This window comes from Pogona vitticeps, chromosome 1 (assembly GCF_051106095.1).
Source record: "Pogona vitticeps strain Pit_001003342236 chromosome 1, PviZW2.1, whole genome shotgun sequence".
Classification (NCBI taxonomy): Eukaryota; Metazoa; Chordata; class Lepidosauria; order Squamata; family Agamidae; genus Pogona; species Pogona vitticeps.
Window position 1 is genome coordinate 148,563,084 of NC_135783.1, and position 26,030 is coordinate 148,589,113.

The 26,030-nt window shown below is 40.3% G+C and overlaps 1 protein-coding gene across 1 annotated transcript in view; it reads right to left on the reverse strand.

Moving 5' to 3' along the window:
* Nucleotides 1–26,030, reverse strand: part of RANBP17 (RAN binding protein 17) — a 308,485-nt gene that overhangs the window by 217,722 nt on the left and 64,733 nt on the right. The window contains exon 14 of the mRNA XM_073002881.2: nt 24,215–24,350. Within this exon, the coding sequence (XP_072858982.2) occupies nt 24,215–24,350 (136 nt within the window). The remainder of the gene's footprint in view (nt 1–24,214; nt 24,351–26,030) is intronic.

Consider the following 26,030-nt stretch of genomic DNA (forward strand, 5'->3'; position numbering starts at 1 on the left):
TCCAGCTTAAAGGGACATTTCCAACTATCATCCACCATCAAGTTTAGTTTAATTTTCCAATTTTATCCACCAAAATAATAATGAAATCCTTCAAAACTGTATGTCCCTTTTCTGTCCACAAGCACACATAACATGCAATTCTTGATTATAACAATTGTTCACAGAAATCCTTTTCTAACACACACACACACCAAGACAACAGCAGCATTTAGAAGAAATACATGGTTCACTTCCACAACAGAGAAGAGCACTTAACTACAATGTAATTCAAAAACCTCCACCAAGCATGACAGTTTATTTGTGAAGTTCAGGTTATAATACACAATCCCAAGGCTTTTAAAGGTTCCACTGTAGCACCTATTCAAATATGAAAGCCATATGACTTCTAAAATTTGCTAACTGTCTGATGAAAACAAATGGCTGACCTTTAATACACTGACAGCGATCAAAAATACGCTCCAGTTTTTTTCTACTGCCAAGTTTATTTTCTACATAGATTTTATCCCATTATGCTGTAACAATCCTTCATTACCCTACCATGATAACACATAGTCTATGGTCTACCTACAGTTGTCTGGTGCCTATTTAGTTTTATCACAAGCAAGCAATTTGAGAATATGGTAATAAACCCTCAATCACTGTAATGAGGTATGATGGGTTGTAATTTCTCTGTGCTAATGGGTTACAAACAGTATTACAATGATGACGGGAATATCATTGATTCATTATGACTGCAATAATATCAAAATGACTTAATATAGATCACTATTAACTCATGCACATACCACTAATAGCATCTCTATGTTTCTATATAATATATATAATACACAAAATTAATATTTGTCTTTATATGAAATTCACACAGCACAAAACATTGTGCTGAATTCCCTAAATCAATATTTAAAGTTGAAATTATTGCATTGAACTCGTTCTTTGGAAAGGAGACCATTGATTTTAATCTGCTTGAAGCAATCAATTACTCCCTGTCCTCTTTATTCCAAACTGTAATGAAAACTAAACTGCGCTGTCTTGAAAACTAAATGTGAAGATGATCATAAACAGAATTTAAACTCCATGGATTATTCATATCTACCCATTTAGATTTGCCATTTCCATTATGAGTACATTTGCCATGAGCATTTAATGGACATCTAAAAGGGAATTCATTAAAGCAGGAGCTGTTGGCAGCACTTATGGCCTTCAGACTGCTTTATGTTTGCCTTTAATAGCTTGCTATTATAAAAGTGATATATTGTGTTCATCCCATTAGTAGTTTGCAGAAAGGTCTGTAAGACATAACAGAACCAGAATCAAAACTAACATCACAAACTTTTCCCCCTTAAGCAACATGCAACTACTAATAAAATACACACTGTTTGGGTTGCCTAGTATTAGGCACTACTAGCCAGATAAACATTAGCCATCATTAAACAATGCAAGCACATAATGCCACTACCTATTCAATATTTTATCACACTATATGACCACAGACATGCTGCAGATTTACCATTGTAATTAGCAAGCTTCCATTTTATTAAATGAAAGCTATGATACATTGTCACTAGACTCCAGTAAGATACATATTTTAAAATATATATCTCAACAAAGATTGATTAGTGTTGCTCTTTCCTCCTCAGTCAGTCATAAAATTCTAAACTAAACACTTTTTTTAAAAGAAGCCTTTTTTAGAGGCTATTATAATACAAAAACTGCTGCCGGAACTGTTAAAAGTTTATCATAAGACTTTAAGCAAATACCTGACAAGAATCCATTTAAGAAAGCATGTCAATGCTTTCTCTCCACTCTTCTCTGTGGAAAGCACAGCAGATATCCTTGGACTATAGCTGTGTTACCAAACACTATGGAGTAGATATAGGCAATGTATGGCCAATGCAATCTCTGGCAGAGTCTGCTCAAACCTTACCTAACTGGGCAAGCAGAGAAGAGAGCTTCCCTTTTCGAATAGAGGTATCTATATGTCTTCAGGTATGAGAGAGAGAATGCATGGAAGACAAATGTGGGGTGGTGATCACGTTCAGTTCTCTCTCTGAACTCTTAAGAGAGAAAAAAAAAAGATTGATGCTGTGAAGTGGTGAATATCTTAGAAGGATGTCAGGTTATTCTGGCCCCAGACATTCCTAGCACAAGTCCCCTAAAAATCCTTGGAAGGGAAAACATACCTTAGTGGGGGAAAGACTGCTTATTCCTTTTGAAGGATGAAGGGGGCACAAAAACTTTACTTCTTTATGCTAATGACTAATTATTAGATTAGAAAGTCCCCTGGATTGCAAGGTGATCAAACCTATCCGTTCTGAAGGAAATCAACCCTGAATGCTCACTGAAAGGACAGATCCTGAAGCTGAGGCTCCAATACTTCGGCCATCTCATGAGAAGAAAAAACCCCTGGAAGAGACCCAGATGTTGGGAAAGAGTGAAGGCAAGAGGAGAAGGGGACGACAGAGGATGAGATAGTTGGACAGTGTTGTTGAAGCTACCAACGTGAATTTGACCAGACTCCGGGAGGCAGTGGAAGACAGGAGAGCCTCGCATGCTCTGGTCCATGGGGTCACAAAGAGTCGGACACAACTTAACGACTAAACAACAAAAGGGGTACAGTGGGGTCTCTACTTAAGAACTTAATCCGTATTGGAAGGTGGTTCTCAAGTGGAAAAGTTCTTATGTAGAATCTGCATTTCCCGTAGGAATGCATTGAAAACCATTTAATCCGTATCTGCTCTTTTCCGTCCATAGAAACTAATGGGAAGCTGCTATTCCGCCTTCTACCACTAGAGGGGGATTTGTTTCTTTTTTTCCCCTTAGGTCAGGGAACAGTGTTAAAAGCACTTCTGACGAAGCTAATTTTGAAGCAATGGACTGAAAACCAATTAATCTGTTCTGGCTGTTTTTTTTATGTAGAGGTGCGTTCGTACATTGAAGCATTAGTTCCCATAGGACGATGTGACGATGATGCATTGAAGTACAGTGGTGCCTCACAAGACGAATGCCTCGCAGGATGAAAAACTCGCAAGACGAATGGTTTTGGCGATGGGGTTGATCACTCGCAAGATGAACTTTTCCCTTTTTTTGTTCCTGCCTCATGTCTGATTTTTAAATGTTTCTCTGTGATGTTTAAAAAGTTGACGCTTTTTGATTGAAATTTTTGAAATCATCTGCACAATATGTATGGTTTTAAAGAGCACTTAATAAACCCTTTGTAAACCAAATTTGACTTTGTTCTGACTTTTTTTGCCCATAGGAACGCAATTAGATTTCAATGCATTCCTATGGGAAAACACATTTCACAAGATGAACTTTTCGCAAGACAACATTAACCACAGAACGAATTGAATTCATCTTGCGAGGCACCACTGTAGTGGAATGGGAGGGAAAAGATACAGAACATTGCCGGACTAGATGTCCATGAAGGTATCTCCCATTGAGTCCATACCTATACCCGCTCTCAAATAGAAGCGGTCACACCTTGTGTTTGCTGCAGTGACAAAGCTGTCCACTGAGGGTGTACCCCATCTGTGGCATACTATAGGTGAAGAAAAAATTCCTCATCCAAGGCCCACTCATGTGTCTGAGTGTGGAGCCTGCTGAGGTGGTCCACCACAATGTTGTCTTCTGTGGTGATATGGATAGTCACTGGAAAAATGTGACAAACGTAGGAGAGAAGTGGAATGACATTCCCTAACATTACCGTATGGAAGCATTTGGGTTTGATGTAATGATGAGATGGCACAAGTCCAAGATAGGGCATAGCCCTCCATCTTTTAAGGGGACTGTGAAGTACCTGGAGAAGCTTCTTAGTGGGTTGTGAATGACAGGTTATCTATGTCTCCATCTTCTCAATGAAGAGGCCAACACCATCAAACAGTAAGTCCTCAATACAGGCCCTGGTATCTTCTGAAAGGCCAGCCAGCCTGAGCCATGCATGTCAACTTAAAGCAACAGCTGTGGCCATATGCTTAGCTGCTGCGTCTATAACATGATACACTGCAATCTTTTCTTGGTGCACGACCGCCATGGCCTCTTGGTGTAGGCTGAGGCTAAGGCTACACTGTTTGTTTGTCTGGGGCGGCCTGGAGAATGGGTAGCACTCTATTCCAGAGGTGCCAATGATATGCTCCCATTGCAGCTTGACAATTTGATACCCAGAGGATAAAGGCCAAGAGTATATTCAGCGTCCAATGATGTCCAGTTTTCTGCCCTCACAGTTGGTAGGTGCAGACTTAAGAGTGATTCCTGAACCTGGCTAGGGTTGTGCCAATGATAACTGAGTTCAGGAGAGGGTGCTTAGCAAGGAAGGTGGTGTCTTCACCCCGCATCTTATAAAGATTCTCCACTTTCCTTGAGATTTGGGGATGGACAATGGTTTGACCCAGGATTCCTTTATGTGCTCAAGGAGGGAGAGTATAAATCCAATAAAGTCCTTTGATGGAGAAGTTGGGTATGTACCCGCAGCATCAGAATCAGGTTTCAGGTTAGGCTAGGGATCCCCCGGATGTGAATCTGAATCCTCAGTGTCAAGACCGGGTTCCAACAAGCCCTCTGGAGGTGAGGTAGGCTGCAGAGAGGGAAAGCAATGCCTACACTTTGATGTCATGGTCTTTGGATAGGTTGGCACCAAAGATGGTTGCTAAGCTGGTTGTCGAGAAGAGTGACAGTGATGCTGAGGGGGGAGCAAAGGAACAATTTCAGTCAAGGTGGGGGGACACCTGGTAGGTGGTAGTGACTTGGAGGGAAGATGATGTGACCTGGGAAAGTGTAGTATCCATTCTCAATTCCCAATTTGTCAAGCCTCAGTTTTGGAGGAGTGAATTATGTGTCATCCTCTGAAGTGAAGCCAGAGCATTGGAGTGGAAGTAATGGTGTTCCCTCGATTCTGAGTAGTACCCGTGGTGATGCATCAGAGTATCCAAATAATACTTGGGGTACACAGGCTCAGGTTCATAGTAAGTCAGGGGGCCATACACCATTATGTAGCACGATTGACCATTCCAGTGCTGAGTGTAGTGTGTAGGTTACTTGTCGCCCTGTGGGACCTGGTTGTAGTCAGTATCGGTGAAGTGTTGACCTGAAGTGTGATGGGTCTTTACAGAATGCTTACAAGGTGGAGAGGGCTCAGAGGCCTTTGGAGGGGAATGAAGGCATTGGCCTGCCTGTGATTGTCCCAGCAACCTGGGACTGGTGTGCACTGACTGCAGTCACCTCAACAGCAGTATCACCATTTAGTCACCAGTGAGGCAACTAAATGAGAGATGCACATGGCCAGATAACAGAAGTGGGTCATCGCCATCTTCTGATAAAAAGTTCAAGCAGATCAGATCTTATGGGAGTTCCTCTACTGGGGAGAGCAGAGGGTCTGTCTCCTCAACAGTCTTGACCCTCGGGGTGAGGTCTCCATCTCTGAGACCATCTTAGACCAAGATGTGTTTGGATGTTCTTTGTCCATCCAGGTCTTAGGAAGAGTTCTTCTTCTTTGGGGGGGGGGGATGATGCTGATCAAGGAGGAACTGAGCACAGCTTTGAGGTAGAGCTCAACTTCAGTGTCAATGGCTTGTGTTTGGCAGCCTTGGAGGTGGATTTGGACTTAAGTTATTGGTTTGGACAAGGCGGGCCTCAGTGTCAGGGTGGAGGATTGTGGTGGAACCAAGTTGTATCCCTGTGGCTGTGAAGCCAAAGTCAAATCCACGATGGTGTGGCTGGTAGTTGTCTTAAGGGGCTGTTCCCAAAGGAAAGAACAAAGCTTTGCCTCCAATGGCTTTGGAGGCGAAGCTTCAGGGCAGGGTTTGTCAAGTTCTTGCAGGCCTGGTAAGACTGAGTTTGGTGTTCTTCCCCCAAACAAAACAAGCACTGTTCATAGCCATCTGAAAGGGGAACTTTATTTGGGCACAACACACACGCCATAACATGGAGGGGGGGGAAAGGAGGGGAGTCTCTAACTAATGGGTTTTTTGTTTGTTCGTTTTTATTTTAGACTTAACCCCAAAAAAGAGGAGGAGACAGTCGAAGGAGCCAAATGAAAAAAAGTCAAAGGGTAGAATGGAAAAAGACTGAAACTAGCGAATGGAACTCCAGTCATTAAGAGGAGAACCCTCAGCAGCAGCAAAAAGGACCTGAGGGTCTCTTCAGCACAGACGGAACATATACATCAAGGAAGCAGTCCCAGCGAACACATGCTAAAGCTCTGGAATCTTCCAAGAACTTCTGCGCAGGCTCAGAAGAACCCAAATTGTCTGCATTTATAGAGGTCCAAGGTAAAAAACTGGACATACGGTACATATCAACACCAAAACAATTTGCAGGCACTGAAATCTCTGCAAACATAATGTCTTAAAAAATGAAAGCAAGGATTCTTAGGAATGTAGTTTAACATGACCACATTTCTCACAAAATCCAACATGATATAAACTTATAAATTCATGCTAATAAGAGGAAGAAAAAAAGAAGCCAAAAGAAATCCCACAAGTATATTGTAAAACAGATTATTATTATACATTTTCCTTAATATGCTCCATATTTTTCAAGTATCTCCATTAGGATCTATGGGGGGGGGTGGAAGCAACAAGCAGGAGAGACCTCTACTCAGAAGCCTGAGTTTCAGGCTACCAGTGATGGTGACAGGGTGTCAGAACAAAATTCACTTTTCCCCAGCCTCTGAACATAAGAAATATGAAAAGACGGGGCATACAGAAAGAAATGAAGAGGCGCTGGCCATTAGCCAGAGTTGGGATGTGGAGAACCTGAAGATAAAGTGTTCTTTCTGTTCTCCAGAGGCCTAAAAGAGGAATATTACCAGAACACACCTTTGGTGTGAACTCTCAGAATACAGTTTCCATCCTGTAGAAAGAAACCTTGTACTGGCAAAGGGAATTACACCAAAGAAGATGATATCTTAGGAAGCTGCCCTCCAAGCCCAATGCTCCCCCCCCCCGCCCACATACACCAAGAAGGGATCCTTTCATCTGGGGTGACTCCACCATTCAAAGTGATCCACAGAAATCCAATTCCACAGGTGCAAAATATTTATAGACCTTAAATGCTAAACCCATCTTGATCTATTGGTTTTAAATGAGTCCCAAAATATATGAAAGTGTCCCAGAACTAAGATTAGCTCACACATTAACTCCAACTTCAGATTAAAGATATATAATAAGAAATGCTACCGTATTTTTCGCACCACAAGACACACTTTTTTCCCACAAAACAGGGGGGTGGAAAGTCTGTGCGTCTTACGGAGCGAAGAAAACAGATTATATTTTCCTGTTTTCTTCTCCTAAAAATTGGTGTGTCTTATGGAAAGGTGCGTCTTACGGAGCGAAAAATACGGGTATTTGTTATTTCATACACACACACAGCAAAAAAAGGAAAGAAAGAAAGAAATCATTTCTGTTCTCACCACCAGATCAGCTTGAGTTGTATAGACTGTGTTGGCCATGAAACTTTCTAAAATGTTTGATCCATTTCTAATTACATTCTCCTTACTATCTTACCTTGCCATTGCTGGACAACACCCTGAAAGACTTGCCCCATCTGCCACATGGACCAAAAGGTGAAGCAAACTCTTCAAGTATGGAAGGAAAACCCAAGGTGGACTGGTTTGCTACATGTCTTCAAAGGAAGATGGGCAGTCTTCTGTGCAATAAAACAGAAAGAGATAGAAAGACAACACAGTGGTAATAGATACATTCCCCTTTCACTAGATGGAAATACATATATAAATATACACATTAAGGCCACAAACTACCAAGCAGTTTATCAGCTTATATGCAGTTACCTGGGAATAAGACCCACTGAATTCCACAGAGCTTACCTCTGAGCAGACATGTTAATCCATTAATCAGGGAAGACACATTTTACTTAATTGTTCGAAAGGGTATATAGATATTTCAAAGTTATTATATTTATGGTATGATAGGAAATGGGCCAGAGAATATGAAAGCAATCCTGTCTCAACAGCACTGGAGAATATCTTTGACACTTCAGAGCCATTGGCAAGTTAAAAAAATAATGCTAGCCAGGTGGACCAACAATTTTCTTGAACCTGCTGTAAATCAGCTTTCATGGATGTGTTTCTACCTAAACTTAAGAAGCACTATCAGTTTTTATGCCCAAAAGGAGACCTAAATATACTGTGGGAAAGGTATATTTATTTATATTTATTTATTTATTTTATTTCTATCCCGCCTATCTGATCATATTAGACCACTCTAGGCGGCTTACAGTAAAAACAACAATGTAATTTTAAAACTTTACAGCAGAAACTTAAATAAAAAAAATAATAATAAAGAACAGAATAAGAAAAAAGATCGTCAAGGGTTTTCTGTTGGGAAGGCCCGCCTATACATCAATGTTTTTAGTTGTTTCTTAAAAATGCCCAGCGAGGGAGCCGCGCGAATCTCAGGGGGCAAGTTGTTCCAAAGGCGAGGAGCCACCGCCGAGAAGGCCCGGATTCTGGTCTTTTCCTTTCGGGCCTCTCTCGGCGTTAGGCTCCTCAGCCTTATCTCCTGGCTCGCGCGAGTGACACGGGTAGATCTAGATGGTAGAAGGCGTTCCGCCAAGTATCGAGGTCCTAAACCGTTTAGGGCTTTGTAAGTAAGCGTTAACACTTTGAAATCAATGCGGAATCGGATTGGCAGCCAATGCAATGCGGCCAGAGTGGGGGAGATATGTTGGTATCTTCTCAGCCCACTGAGTAGTCTGGCCGCCGCATTCTGCACCACCTGTAGTTTCCGCAGCAATCTCAAAGGTAGCCCCACGTAGAGCGCATTACAGTGGTCTAATCTCGAGACTACAAGCGCATGCACCAGAGTGGTGAGAGACCCCACATCAAGGTAGGGCCGCAGCTGGGCTATCCGCCTGAGATGGAAAAAAGCGGAACGGACCACGGACGCCACCTGGGTCTCCATGGTGAGCGCCGGGTCAAGATGGACACCCAAGCTACGGACCCCATCCCTGGCGGGCAGGGTCACCCCCCCAAAAATGAGGGAGTTTCCCATGTCCCCAGGTGTGGGGGCGCCCACTCTCAGTACCTCTGTCTTGTCCGGGTTCAGCCTCAGCCCGTTCTCCTGCATCCATTCCTGTACAGCCTCCAGGCAACGCTGAAGGGACAGAACGGCATCTCCTGCAGTTGGAAAAAAGGAGATGTAGAGCTGTGTGTCATCCGCATATTGATGGCACTGCGCTCCACACCTCCTGATGACCCCTCCCAGCGGCCTCATGTAGATATTAAACAGCATTGGGGAGATGATCGACCCCTGTGGGACCCCACAATTAAGGCACCACGGGGCCGAAACATTCTCCCCAAGCTGTACTCTCTGGGGACGGTCCTCCAAGAAGGAACGGAGCCAAGCAAAGGCCCGGCCACCTATCCCCAACTCGGCGAGCCTCCCCAGGAGGATACCATGGTCAATGGTATCAAAGGCCGCTGAGATATCGAGGAGTACCAACAGAGACACTTTGCCCCTGTCGGCCTCCCTCAATAAGTCATCACACAGGGCGACCAATGCCGTTTCTGTCCCATGGCGCGGCCTGAAGCCCGACTGGAATGGATCCAGGGCATCTGTTTCATCCAGGAACGCCTGGAGCTGATCGGCCACCACCCTCTCGACTACCTTGCTTAAGAAAGAAACATTGGCGACGGGCCTATAGTTGCCAATTTCGTCCGCCGCCAAACTGGGTTTCTTTCTTATGGGCCTAATGAGTGTTTCATTGAGGGCAGAGGGAAATCTACCCTCAAGGAAAGACCCATTAATTATTACAGTAGCCCATTCCGTTGTTGAGGGCCTGGCTGCCTTGATTAGCCAGGCCGGGCAGGGGTCCAAAGAGGAGGTGGTGGCACGACAGCGATCAAGCGTCCTGGCCACAGTGTCGGGCGATACGGGCTGAAAAGAGTCAAAAGACACCGGGCAAGACGGAGCGCTGGACATCCCAACTTGACTCACTGTATTCAAAAAAGGAGCGAGATCCCGGCGGATGGCCTCCACTTTGGATTTAAAAAAATTATTAAAAATAATACTACCTCCATTAGATTTCTCCCATCTGAGCTCAAACTGTTTTTTCTGTTAAATTCTCAATTATAGATTTTATTGGTCCTAGAAAATATCACCAATATCCTTAGTAATTCAAAGGCAATAAAACAACTGGGTGCATTCACTCTACTTTGAATACCTGGCTATCCTTCCTGGGGGACTTCATCCAGTGCTGATTCTTAATAACTAGCTCTATTCCTACCAAGGTTAATCTTTCTAGTAAATTCATAGAGCTTACAGGAGAAACCTTCCCATTGTTTGAAATAAACCTGTGGTTCTGTATCATTTAAATAAAGATTTGGGGTATAAATTCACATAAGGGTACTGCTGGATAGCTCAGTGCTTAAGGCATCTGGCTGCAGAGCCAGAGGTTGGGAGTTCAATTCCCTCCTGCGCCACCTTGATAGAGGCGGGACTCAACAATGCATATGGTCCCTTTCAACTCAGCAGTTCTATGATGGTAGGTGGGTGGGTGGGTGGGTGGGTGGCTAGAAATAAAAACTAGTTCCATATGGAACGTTTTGCACTAGCCTACTTCAGTAATTAATGCTATAACCCCTAGTTTAATAGAGCATAGTGGGAACTTTCTTCCTTTACATCCATGTTTGTCTATTTTTGCTTCCTAAATCTAGCTAATTTTTCTCAGTATTACCATAAAAGAAAAAGAGTTTCATAAACTTTCTCACAGATCAATGCCAACAATCCAGCCAGCTACAAAGAATTAGAGAAACAGGTGCCCTGTAAATAAAACAAATTAAAAAACAAAACATATAAACAAAAATAGAAGTATCTATTAAAGGAAGGTAACAACTGGGGAAAAAATCTGCAGACAAGTATTTTATTAGGAACTTAAGATTACTGGTGAAATTGAAATACAAAATGCTCTATAAATATCCATTTTAATTCTCAATCCTATTTTTATTGCTAACTCAATGAAGGCCCTATTCATGCATTCATGGATCATGAATCCTAAACAGATTCACGTTTTCACCACCTTCTACATGTAGATGACAACTTTCCACACAAGAGAGTCTCCTGTAACTATAGAAGTTCTTCACATAATTTGGAACGATGCAAAATGAAGTCTACAAAATAACGTGGAAAGCCTTCATTTGGACGTATGTCCCTTCATTAGCACAGGAGAATTTGGAAGAGGGGAGTGGGGCTAGTAAATTCCCTTTTCTTGTCTATTTATTGTACTAACAGGAAAAGGTTCCAGTCCCTGGAAAAGGAACACTGAAGGAATGTTTCTAAGACTGCAAACTCTTTGAGAATAGTGGAATTTCCTTTCTTCCTTTCCTTCCTTCTTTCCTTCTGAAACACAACATGATTTATATACTACTAATATCCTGAGACTTATAGTGATGGTGTTACAGAGTGACCAACTTCCTCTTACATGAATTCCAGTTCCTGCAAACACGAGGTACTTCTCTTGGAAATATATATGATAACTACCTACTGATTTAACAGAAAAAGTAATGTCAGACAACTGTCAACAACGATTTAATGTGTGTTTTCAAATGCCTGAGAACTCCTAGTCACATTTAACTTCAACTGAAGTGGTACAGCATTTAATAGACTTAGATGTGACCTGAATATTCCTCAAAAATTTTATTCGAGTCATTAAGTTATTAATATGTCCACTATAGATGCAATACTTCAGATTAATTCAAGAGATCAGAAGCCAGCATCCCCAATGAAGTCCCATCCTGTCTTAAGTAAAACATAAACTCAGATCTTTAGTTTAGCATGCCTATTTGGCATTTTGTGTTTCTGCCTGCAGTGTATGATATGCACATTTGAGACAAAGGTCTGCCTTGCTTGTTCTGACTCCAACTGGCGCTGGCACACATGCACATTTACAAAGCAGCTGTGGGGAAGGGAGTGTGTGCGGGGGTGGGTGGGAGGTCTGTCTCCGTGGGCTGGTCTGGCTCAGGCCACAGACTGGCACCGGGCCTCAGACTGGGGTTGACGACCTCTGCTCTTGCCCATGTTTGATCAGAACCCCTCTGAGGTTTCCATCACTGTCATTCTAGTCTCCATCCCATTCGCTTCATCCCCGTGAGCCTCCTATTAAGCCAGAGAACAATCCTGGCTCCACTGCATGGGAGGGGATGTTTTGTGTCAACTGCCCTGGTCATTTCTCCATTCCAAATATCAACAAGGGCTTCAAACAAGATCACCTGGTGAGGCTACAGTAAACTCCCCATGAGTCATCAGAAAGCCATTCAGCTCTCCTCTACAATCAGATCACAATCATACCATCCTACACAGAAAACTAGAGTGTGCCCTGATTCATGGGTGGTACCAGGAGAACCAACTGGAACAACATCATAGCTGTCATGGCAGGAAGGAAAACCTGAGCTGCTCCTGCAGCATGGTCCTGGCATGAACACTGAACTCTTCCAGCACCATAAGCCAGGGGTCCCCAACCCCCAGTCCGTGGCCCAGTACCAGGCTGTTACCTTGGCAGGACTGGGCCATGGAGACAGATCTCCCACCCCACCACTCATGCATGGATGCTCCCCACAAACACACACGGACACCCTGCCCACGCACGCACTGACACACACATGACCCCCCACATGCACACACACATGTCCCACCCACACAGACACCTATGCCCTACCCACACATGCACGTATGCCCCATGTACACGCACAGGGACGCTGCCCCCAGCCCTCTGCTCACACACTAAACCTGTCTGCCGTGTGAAAAAGGTTGGGAACCACTGTCATAAGCCATGGAGACTCTTAACACTAATACCAACACCAGCACAGCACTTCCACTTAGAATAATAAAAGGTTTGTCTTAAGGAAAGAAACGTCATAATGAAACCTCTTATACATATTAATAACACAATTCTCCACCTGAGGGTTAATGCCTGAACCCACTTTTGACAAAAAGAAAAGGAAAACAAAACACAAAAAAATACATTAGTGCCATCTGAAATATGCCCTCTTTATCATCATTATTTAGCAGTCTACATTCAGCTAATTAATGTACACATTATGTGAGGTGTAATAATAGGGGGGGGGGGACCTCTTCATCCAAGAGAAGTACATTGCGGAAGATACAAGCACAACCAGTTGGACTAAGAATATACCAATTTCAATTCCTTCTCTTGTTGGATGAATGAGCGATATGTTTACTGTTGATTTAAACACTTTGATCATTCAACCACAACCAGAGTTACAGTTAAAACCTAAATATAATACAAATGCATTGAATTGCAGAATGTTGATTTAAAAACATAGTGCTAAGAAGTTGAAGAATAAAAATATGTACATCAAAAGAATATTCATGGGAGTTTGTGGTTTGGGGTTAGAAAGGCTAAAATGTGCAGTACTATTACATTTTTTACAGAGAATGGCATCTCTTGTCTGCAGGACTCACCTTGAAAAGGCAGCAAAACCACCAAGCTACAAGGATTGTTACAGTTCCTGCTCAGTATGACATTATTTCTTGATCAGGATTCATTGAAATGTGTGCTAAGCTACACAGAATTTAGCCGTTTCCTGTGCAGAGTGAAGAGTTTATATATAAAAAAGGGGGGAAATAAGACTAGGACTCTTATTGACACAAGAGGAAATCTTGACATGGAGAGACTCAGAACATTTATTAGGATTTTTGCAAATATTCCTCAGATAGTTGTAGGTTTTTTGGGCTGTTTGGTCATGTTCTGAAGGTTTTTCTTCCTAACGTTTCGCCAGTCTCTGAGACTGGCCTCTTCAGAGGACAGAAGTTAGAACTCTGGTGTAGTGTGTGGGATAGTTATGTAGGATAATGTGTAGTGTGTGTGACAGCAGAACACAGACAGAATTCTAACTCCTGTCCTCTGAAGATGCCGGCCACAGAGACTGGTGAAATGTGAGAAAGAAAAGCATTCAGAACCTGGCCAAATAGCCCGAAAAACCTACAACCACCATCGGATCTCGGCTGTGAAAGCCTTCAAGAATTCCTCAGATACTTAACACAGGAACTCTAATCCCATGCATTTTGGGCAATTCTTCTAGAAAAGAAAAAATGTACAAAAATGCTCACTGCAAAATTTCCCCCTTTCCAGTTTCTCTCTGAGAGCAAAAGGTGGTAAGAGCCACAACTCCTAACCTAAGCACCACTGCTGCTGCTTTCAGGAGAACCAACAGAAGCCCACTGCTTTCTGCTTCCAGTAACATTTTAGCATCAGTTCTGAAACAGTACTAGATGATGTGAATGCATTGTGTGAAGAGTCAATGTGTTTTTTAAAATTAAATTATAAGGTGGGCTGTCCATCCCTTCTCTTGTGCCCCTTGGAGGTCACATATCATCCCGGAGGAAGTAATGAAATTGGGCAACAGCCTACACAATGGTAGATAAATTTGGAAAAATCCCAAAAATGTCACTATTGCCTAGTAAACAATGTTTCATTCCTAAACCATGGGCGAAGGGAAGATCTCAAGACATCAGAATGGAATCCCACGAAGAGATTATGCATAGTAGCATGGCTCCCATTTTAATTTAGTACCAATGCCATACAAGGTAGATAACATCGTTTCATGCAAAACAACTCCTTTGTAAAAGCAAAGGTTGGAACATCTTTCTTTCTTCGTTGGGGGTATGTGGGGGGGTGTCCCATCAGCTTTAACATTCTGCTGAATCAAAACACATTAAATCAGAAAGGGTTGGCCCTGCTCTGCTACATATTTCTTAACTACCTTTAAAATTATATCAATATTTTATCAGCACTGCTCTCAGCAAAACAAACACCACCTACCAATAGCATTGTTTTATTTGGGGGAAAAGCAACATCTTTCAAATAAATTTAATGAATGGATAACCTGATAATATAGTTGTTCCTAATGACCAACTTATAAAAGCAATAATCTGAATTTAGGCAATACTACACTTCAGTCTGCAAAATATAATTCTGAATCACTTAAATATTATTTTACAACTGTTGCTTATGACTTTGTAGCATAGAAGATGCAGCTTTGCAAAGATATTGGCTCTAGACAGTAATTATATCCACAGCCTAATGCTGCAGTTAATGGACACACACATTTCAATAATTACAACGCCTGAACAAGATAATATGCCTTTATTAGCTGCTGTGAAATAAAGCTGCAAACTGAACCTAGCTAAGCATTTTAAAGATAGATATAGTAGATTTTATTAAAAATCCAGCCAACATGAGACAACAAAACCATGATTTTCCTTGAAGTTGCAAAAAATAAATAAAGTCATTCATACAGATAGCATCTAATATGCTAAAATTAAGGATCTGAATTCGTACAGGGTTGATGTTTTCACATTAAGTGCTTGAGGTATAAAGAAATAATTTGTGCTGTTGTAGATCAAACATAGCACTCCAGCTGAATATTATCTTATCCGTATCTCAGTAGAAAAATACTTTGCTGCTGAGGAATGAGTAAGAAAATATTGTTTTATAAAAGCAATTTTATACCATTCTGAATTTTTAACCTTGCAAAGTCTTGTGGAGCATGTATGACCCTCTCCAGTTCAGTATCACTCACAAAATCAGTAAAACACTCTTTGCCTTTTTATCCATATATTTAATTATATTTAATTGTATTAGGTTCAGAATGGCCTCTTTTAGAACACAAGTAAGGCACTTTAGATATCTGACGGCTGCAGAGGCAGAACATAGGCAATCTGTTCCAAGGATGATTATGGCAACTTGCTGGTCTGGCCTCTGCAGATGGCCACGGGATGGTATTGCAGGAATAGCAGGATTCAGGTGACACTAGGAGCCAATAAAGTCCAAGGTGCAGACTCCAGCCCAGGATCTTAATCTGACCACCTCAGTGCTCAAATTCGAAGTAAAAAATCCATGTACTATCCATCGTTTGTTTATCTATCTCCATGCAGATTTCACTTTTTTGTATGAAACGTTGAGGTGGGGTCAATCCAGTCTATGTCTTGTTTTATTGCAGATTCATAATCTCTGGTTTCAGAAAGGCTTTTTACTTCAGTGATGCGTATGCTACATATAACTTGGCTTCCAATATATTATTAGATTGTATTATGCATCTCTCTCATTAAGTCATAACTTTAAATGCTATTACTACTTTAAACAAGTTTAGCCATGTTAACAGACCTTCTTGTAAACATTTTGGGGCACAGCTGCACCCATTTCTTTTTAAAACTCTTCTTTCACTTTGAAATGTAAAAGTTAAATGAGAGGCATTTAATGCAATCTGAAAAATATTCAGTTCAATTAAAAATAATTGATGCATGGTGAAATAATTCTTCCCAAAGCTGCTGTAAAATCTTCAAAAAAATAAAGCTACTTAATAATTTTCATCTCCTACAGGCTAGAGAAGCATTACTGCATATTAAAAATTGGAATTCAGTTTTCCCAGGAGGTATAAGAAAGTTATTAAAACAACCTATTTATTGTTGATATAACTATCCATTTGTGCTACACAAAAAAAACAATTTCAGTACATTAAGAAAAAAACTAATTAAGATATAATTAGTATTTTCTGTATTTTGATAATTAAGGGTTAGTTGGCTACTCTTTTTTCCATTCCTGTTTACTGCATCCTGATACTGTCTTTAATGAGCAACTAACGCTATTTAAGCCCTGATGGCTGAGGAATTTAGTGACCACTACTACATTACTTCCATTTATCACTGCCTCTTTACCTATAAATTAAACCAGCCCTCCAGCTATGTTGATCTACTTTATATCAATCTCTTCATCCATATCAGTTGAATATGTATGGCATTAACCTCATTTACTAGTTGAGAAAAGATGAATCAAAATGAGATCCAATTCCTAGCCACACAACACAATTTCAAAACCGCCTGCTAATTTCCACCACCTGTCAGAACACCAAGCCTTTACTTCCTGGTAATAAAACCAGATCCTTACCCCCGCCCCCACAGCTTGGAAAAACCACATACACACATAATTAGCCATCAAAACCACAAAGATCTAATGGCAAAATAAAGTATGCGCAGTTAATTATTCTCTGCTCAATAATGCTAACATTGTGCTTGCATTCAAGAATGCAAAATACATTGTAGAACTGTGTATTTATGTATTCAATTCACTCCTGTGTTCTTGCAAAACAACAACATTTTCTAAACAAAAAGATAAGTAAGGCTGAAGGCTGAATGAATATTAGTCAGTTGTGCACAATAATAAGCCAGGCTGTATTTTAGCACATCACAGTTTAAAATAAAGTAGTTTCCCCACCAGTCTCTGATTTCAACTGTGAGGTGAAAATGTTTATCAAGACCAAGCATTGTCAACAACAAACTATCTGATTATTCCCCACATCCTACCTTTTTAATTCTGTGGCAAAGAAGTATACACAGAGACCACACAAATGAAAGCAAGATAAAATTAGAGATGTTCAATTATAAGGTACTTAGTTGCTAGCTTGAGGAAATGCTCACTGATTTTCTCAATTGCTTTAGATTTGCAGGACAGGAGTGGCACTAATAACCACCTATACTGGCAGATTCTTTCTCAGATTCTTTCCCTACAAATACCATGCAGAGCTTCCAGTGGGAGCACCTGCTCCAACAATGGCATGAGTTGAACTGAGGCCTTTTATAGTACAGTGGGGTCTCTACTTAAGAACGTCTCTACTTAAGAACAATTCCACTTAAGAACAGCTCCATTTGCTAAATTTTGCTTCTACTTGAGAACAAAAATCCAGATAAGAACAGGAAAAAAAACTTTCCTGCTCTTTTTTTAACCTTAGGTCATCTTAGGTTAAAAAAAAGTTCTCCCCCTAGTGGTAGAGTACGTATTAACCAGCTTTGCATTAGTTCCTATGGGAACTAATGCTTCAATGTACGAACGCACCTCTACATAAAAAAAAACAGCCAGAACGGATTAATTGATTTTCAGTCCATTGCTTCAAAATTAGCTTTGTCAGAAGTGCTTTTAACACTGTTCCCTGACCTAAGGGGAAAAAAAGAAAAAAATCCCCCTCTAGTGGTAGAAGGCAGAATAGCAGCTTCCCATTAGTTTCTATGGACGGAAAAGAGCAGATACGGATTAAATGGTTTTCAATGCATTCCTATGGGAAATGCAGATTCTACATAAGAACTTTTCCATTTGAGAACCACCTTCCAATACGGATTAAGTTCTTAAGTAGAGACCCCACTGTACAGTGGGGTCTTGACGTGAGAACTTCATCCGTATTGGAAGGCGGTTCTCAAGTCAAAAAGTCTGTAAGTCAAGTCTCCATTGACCTACAGTGCATTGAAAACCGATTAATCCTGTAACAGGCCGTTTTTGTTCCATTTTGGTTTTTTTCTGGTCTGTAAGTCAATTCTCAGGCTGCAAGTCAAACCTAAATTTTGCGGCCAGAGAAGTCTGTAACTCAAAAAGTCTGTAAGTCAAGCCGTCTGTAAGTCAAGGGTCCACTGTAATGGCCTAGGTCTACTTCTCGGAAGTTTCCCCCTTGCCACTAAGTAGGAGGATTTATAGGGAGATTTCCCTGGACCTGAAGTCTGATCCTTCCTTGCCTCTTTAGGAGATGCTGTTAACACTGGCATATGAGCTCTTGCTCCTGGATGAACTCAGTCCACCACAGTCCTAGAGACAGGTCCAAGAGATGCCACAGTTGTTGCAGGCATGGAGAGCTCACAGACAGCTCCATGATATCCTGCCTTGATGGCCCAAGATGTCAGGCCTGGCAGCTCAAGGATGTCTCTGGCTGCTCAGTGTGCGGTTCCACATCCAGACCAAATAGGAGGCCAGACCTGTAGGACATGACCAGCCGTTCTCCCTCCCAAGTGCTCTTTTTTTAAAACCAGAAGTCACCAAGGAGAGAAGACTCCTCAGAAAAGACCTTGATGTTAGGAAAGTGTGAAGGCAAGAGGAGAAGGGGACGACAGAGGATGAGATGGTTGGTCAGTGTCATCGGAGCTACCGGAATGAATTTGACACAACTCCAGGAGGCGGTGGAGGATAGGAGGGCCTGGCGATTAAACGACTAAAGGACGACGAGAAGTCACTAATCTTGATTTTGGGGAAAAAGGACTCCATTGGCCTAAAACAAACTGAGAGGCAGACACAAATGACCAAAATGGCCAACTGCACCCTGGAGACATACTCCTCCTCAAAATTGGGGGGGGGGAATGGGGAACATAAGGATGGATCTGGAGATGCATAAACACTGTGATGCCAGATGCAACCCTCTGGCTACTTTTTTCCCCACCTTGCTACAGATCTTTCTTAATCTACATTATTTTCCAGCCACAAAGGTCATCTTGACTTTGCACAGCTCCTAATAAAGACATCCTTGCCTTTTATAGGAAATAAAAATGCCTGAAACATGATATGCCATTTGAACACCCAGATGGTTCCAGAACAATAGCATGATTTAAGCTTCCTTGTCCTAGACAACAGTTCTGAAGGGCCAACAATGAAAACGTATCTTATAAAACTCCACAAGCTGAAACTATCTGCCATATGTTCAACACGTAAAGGAGGACACTGGCTGGAATGCTGGGCAAGGTGAGTGAAGAAGCCATTGTCCTTGAAAAGTCAAGCCATCAGATCATCGACAACATCCTAAGAACAGGTCTGAAGCTGGAATTAGAAAATGCTGTAGAATTCATACTGAAATATGCAAACTGAATTTGGGAAATAATTATTTCACTACTTATTTAATTCATTCATTCAATTTCTTATCTTGGTCTTCTGAAGGCAGCTTGCAACTCAAATACAAACATTGATCATACTCTTGTGGTGTTTTTTTAAAAGGGATAACGCTGATTCTGTATCAGAAATATTCCAGGCCTAACACATGTTCTGTAGACTACTTTCTAAGACATCTTTCATCTTTGAGTTGCAAGTCTCAGGTCAGGGCCTATATTATTTCTAATTTTATACAGCAGTTTTAGGCACTTTATAAATAAAGAAAAATATAAGAAAAGCTACTTAATGAATATCAATGGTCAACCTCAATCTCTGTATGTATTTGTTAATAACGATGGCTTACATACTCTCATCTGCAGACACATGTAATATTTAACACAACAGTGCTGCTGCTTGCACTCCAATCACCACCCTTAGCTCTTCAACCTATTTCATTCTTTGTCAAAAATGGCAACATCAACTCTTTATAATTGTATATATCTATCTCCAGAATCCGCACAACATTAAACATTCCTGTATACATATTCTAGTCTTTGTCTATTTTATGTTCATAAGATGACATTCCTCTATCAAATCAAGTTCCCTTGCTCCAAACTGGATTCCACTCCCCTTTTGATCAACTGACTTTTCTGATCTCCTGCTAGGTTTAGCATGATGCACCATGGAGAATTGAGAAGACCTTGAACTAGAAGCAATGAAAAGCCCACTGAGCAAGAAAAATAAAAGGTAGCACTTCTTGCATTCTATCTCCTCCTTGTAGCCCACTACAGAGTCAAACAGGTTTATTCATTAGATTACTTGTGGGTGCCCCAATTTGAGGGTGAATTAGATTATATTTCAGATGCTTACAACTCTACAGCAGAGCAGAGATGATACTTGTTATTCTTCTGACAGGTTAGAGATTCACTGCCCTAGGAGTCCAACAGAAATTTCCAGTGCACTCTGTGAAAAAATCAGAAGCCTGTGTTCATTGCAGCAGGTATTTCTCTCAGTAAAGTAGTGCTTCCCAACCTTGGGTCCCCAAGATGTTCTTGGACTAAAACTCCCAGAAGCCTTCACCACTAGCTGTGCTGGACAGCATTTCTGGGAGTTGTAGTCCAAGAACATCTGTGGATCCAATGTTGGGAACCACTGGAGGAAAGAGCTAATTCCAGAATGAAACCAAGCATTCTCAGACAATCATATTAAAACTCATCTGAGTATCAAAGTATAAGTCTCTTCATTGTTGCAATAATTCCAAGCAAGTTCAGCCAGTCTATTTTATTCAGCTGCATTGCTTCTCTGTTCCATTCATACAAAAATACTTCAAATAGTAACAAGTCAAAATTTATGGAAGACAGTCTTATGTAAAAAAAAACTGTAGGCCAAAAATTATGTAAAATATATAAAAACTGACCTTCAGCTGTAGGCAAATATTGAAATAAACATAAAGGAGCAATATATATTTTAAGAGTAAAAAAGAACAATGAAAATGTTTCACTCACTCACTCACTCACACACACACACACACACACACACACACACTATTGAATAATGTTCTCACACAGCCAATTCGGTTAAAATTTATGGAACATCTATGACTTCTGTGTCTTTTCTCTATGCTGCTTTGTTATCTTTTCCTCTTCTCCAGCAACGCTCACCTGCCATCAGTTTTGTTCTTTTTTGAAAGGTTATCTGGTTATCTGTTCTCAACTGTTTTTATACCTTTTCCCAACTGTTTTCTTTTCAGTACAAACATTTTCTTATCAGCTTACTCAGGTCTTCCCATAATGCGAAATTACTTTCTGAGCTATTGCAATGTAATTTCTCATAGATACCATTATTATTCTAATTCCTGAATGAGGAAAATTATGTTGAACTCTGTTGTTTTCAAAATAACCCGCCGTTTTTCAAAACAATGAGCCAGCTCTAGCAGAGTAAGGTCAATGAATTATAAACAGTCTCAATGAAACTAAATGAAACTAAATAAATAAATAAATTATACATTATTTATAATTACAAGAGTCGCATCCACACCAATGACCAACATGCCAGCTACTTTAAAACAATTTTTGGATCCTCAGCATCTCCAACCTACAACCCAATCATTTGCACATGCATAGTACAACATCTTAGAACAGCAACTGTCTTCTTAGCTTATGATAGAAGGCTTTCTTGGCTTTTGAATGAAGTTAACCACATATGAAGCAACACACCACACTAGAAAAAGAAATATTATTCTACCTTCAGACAGACTTTTCCTGAGTGACCGGCAATCTGAGAGGGGTTTTGTGCTCTGTTGATTTTATATTTGTTTTTAGTATTGATTTTATTTACTTTTTTTAATACGATACTTGTTTAATTCTTTTTAAATATTTATACACTTACTGTTCTTAACTTTGTACATTGTCCTTTTAATGACATAAACCACCTTGGGTCCTTTCAAGGAGAAAGGCAGGGTAAAAATAGTTTAAATAAATATTAAAATAAATAAATGTTGCAAACACTAATGGCTGTATTTTATCAGTTCCTCAAAATCTACAGGAGACAAATGTGATTCCACACCCACATTCTTAACCCCAAAAATATGTATCTCCATCAACTCTGCAAGGTCATTCATCACTTGCATAAAGGAGAGGGTGATAAACCAGTGCCCTAAAATGAGAAAGAATCCACAGGCAATAGAATACTTCCTTATTCCTTCTCTTTTTTTACCAAGGGAACACATTATGCTGAAATGCAATCTCATTGATATCATTAAAGATCATAACAATCCAAATAAGATATAGACATAACAGAGGAGACATTTCCCACTAGAGCTTCTGAGATTTCCCCACTGCTTGTATTTCCCGAACAGTATGAAATAACCCACCACATTAAATAAAATAAATAAATAAATAAATAGCATGTATAATTTGAATAACAGAAGATGGAGAAATAAAGGTTAACATATTAAAGGGATATATTGAGAAATAAACCTACACAGTGGACTGTCTTACTGTACTGCAGTATTAGACTTTTCCACCTATATATCACAGCACAGGAATTAAAAGGAATTAACATTTGCCTTGAGTCACAGTGTAGTTAGCCACTTGTTTACAATCAGGCCTTCTAAAAAAATATATAATAATCAATATGGGTGATATTTTGTATTTCTGTTAGTAGTTACATAGAATAAAAGCTTTGCTAGTATTTTACAAACTCTCCAGATCTGCAATAATTTGGAAGGTACTGTGTTATTGTGGGATTCTTATAGCACAATGGCAGGATTGTTATTTCTGTTAAGATACTATATGTTTCCCAATCATAATCGATTGGTGAAGATAAACATTAAAAAAGCTGTAGAGATTTCGTTAAAAATAACTCAAAACAACATTTCAATGTGACTGAAGAACACAGACTGTCAAATTTACAAACTGACTTTTTAATTAATTCAAGGCACTTGCACTGGCCATATAAATAGTTGTCATCTTAACAATGTCCATTTTTACATATCTCTGTATTTTCTATTTTCAAACATGGTTCCTCCTAATCAATAAGAGTACATACATGTGTGTAATATATAGCAAAGGATCTACTGTAGGGATATAATGCCATCTGCTGCTACACTTGCTGCTACAGCAGGGGAAACACACTTATGTAACCAAAACTTTTTTTTAAAAAAAATGCTTTTGATACCAGCAGACATCCAGACCACAAGAGTATTAGCTTTGTTTTTGCTTTTTGGGCTAACACCATTAATACCCCTACAAAATATGACACTCAAAGGGAAAAAGAGAAATCTCAAGACTGCTCAGCTCACCAGAAAGCACCATTATAGTATTGCATAACGATAAAACTTTGAACCCTGTCATGCCATCTTCCTAAAAATTTGCTTAGAGCCTAAATAAAATTATTTGCATCTTTTGTAGGCTCTTTATGGCATACATATTATGACTGTCTCCTAATGTTAAGATTAAAAATGTTTTTTCTTTTAAACTTGCCTGCCTTTCCTATTTAAAATGCAGGAAGAATCCAAGAGATGTAAAAAAAAAAAAAAAACAGAAGCTGCACAAATGAATAACCGTCAAAAGGGCAGAACTATTAAAAGAATAAATCTTGCATACCCAAATGTGAAATATAATGTAATAGAAAAAATCCTGTTATACAGTTCAGACAAAATACAACGTAACCTCAAAAATGTTTAATGAAGACAACTGCTGAAAACGGGAAAGCCTTATAATCTGTATCTTGAAATAAATTTGACTGCAGAGGCAACAAAAGTATCAGGAAATAAATAAATATATCACTCCAGCACATTCATCCAGAGGCCAGTCACGATTCAGCATCATCAACTATAGCTTCAATGTGGATACAGATACCTCCTCCATTCCTTTCCAATGGCTAGGCAGATAAATACATTTAGGACCACTCATTATCCCCATAAGACTACATGTAAGAAAGAGTACACACAAAACCACGCGAATATGTTGGATCTGCTCTATATCACAGACAGACAGACAAATACATACAGTAGGTTCTAAATGTAAAATAAAGTTGTACAAGTAACTTAAGGGCAAACACTTACCTTTGAGGTGCGCTGAAGCTGATCTCCTACGTATGTTTTTCGAAACTGATCCAAAAACCAGAGCACTGCAAGTTCCACTTTCTCAAGGCTAGAGCGCTGCAACTGGGCGTCCATCAAAGAAATTAACTGGAAGACACTGAAATAAATAAACATCTATAAGATTTTTGTTTACGCATGGCATTCAAAACAAAGGATACCTGCGAGCATTTCAGAAAGGTATCAGCTTTTTAAAATAGCTAAATATATTTCTTTTATAGAGTTATTTAAAAATGAGTACTGCCTACTCACATGCAGCATAACCAAGAGGAAAAATAATATCTTAAATAAGTTTCTGAAGGGATTTGTTATAAGATATACAAAGAATCAGGACTTGAATTCTGTGTAGTTCCTTTTATTTGTGCATTTTTACATGAGAACTACAACAAAAGCAACACAAACTGTCATTTGCATCAGCAAACATGAGATGGTTTCATTTTTGTTATAAGTTGATTAATAAAAATAAGTATAAATCCACTCAGCCAGCTGCAGAAAGGGGCAGATATGATACTATCTTCTCTGTGCAGAAAACACCTATATATTTGTGCAACAGAAGGAAGAAAATGGCCAAGGCCAATAAATAATAATCTTTTAAAAAGAGAGAAGAGCAAGAGCAGCCAAAGTGCTGGCTAGAATTGTTTTATCCTTTATTAGTTCCTCTTCTATCCCACCTTTCCTCAAATGCAGTCCCAATCATGTCAATATGAAGATGTATTTATTATTTTAACTATTTCTTTATATTAAAAATCCTCCAGTGCCTTCAAGGTGGAAGGTATGTCTCTCCTTCTCTCCATTTTATCCTCAGAACTATAACTCTGTTTGGTAAATCAAGCTGAGTCAGTGATTAGTCCCAAAGTCACCCTATGAATTTCATGGATCATTGGTGACTTGAACCTCAATCTGCTTAAGTCCCAGTGAAATACTCTTAAGTCAGCGGTCCCCAACCTTTTTGGGGCCGCGGACAATCTGGGGGGAGCGAGCTCCATGCGCAGGGGGGTGTCGCAGCACGGGGGCATGTCGTCCCCACACCCCCGCACACAAACACGACATGGCCACAACGGGGGCGACACGCCTCCGCGAGTATGTCATGCCCCTGCGGGCAAATGGGGGCAGACATCCATATCTGTGGCCCAGTTCCAGCAAGCCCAAGGACCAGCACCGGGCCACAGACCGGGGGTTGACCACCTCTGCTCTAATTGCTACATCCCACTGGCTTTCTCACACATATTAGCATGGATACTATCTGCACTTGATCAACCAAAGGACATGGGGCCTCCCAACTTCTACATAAATATCAAAGGAGAAAAGGCCACAGTCTTTACACTAAAAATATACAGTGGACCCTCTACTTAAGGAATTAATCCGTATTGGAATGGTGGCTGCAAGTCGAAAAGTCCGTAAGTCAAATCTCCATTGACCTACAATGCACTGAAAACCGATTAAAACAGTGGTTTTTATTCTATTTTTATTCCATTTTAGTTTTTTTCTGGTCTGTAAGTCGATTCTCTGGCTGCAAGTCGAATCTAAATTTTGCAGCCAGAGAAGTCTGTAACTCGAAAAGTCTGTAAGTTGAGCCGTCTGTAAGTCGAGGGTCCACTGTAAATAAACCAGTAATTGGACTGTTATTTCAGGAATAACTCAATAAAATTCAACACTGAAATTGCTGCAGGTCCATCAAGGCCTTTAATGGCAAGATCTGTATGCAGATTGCCTGGTATGCATATTTCCCTGGGAACAAATCTAGGTTGGTAAGTTGCCATGCATTTTCATTAAAAATATT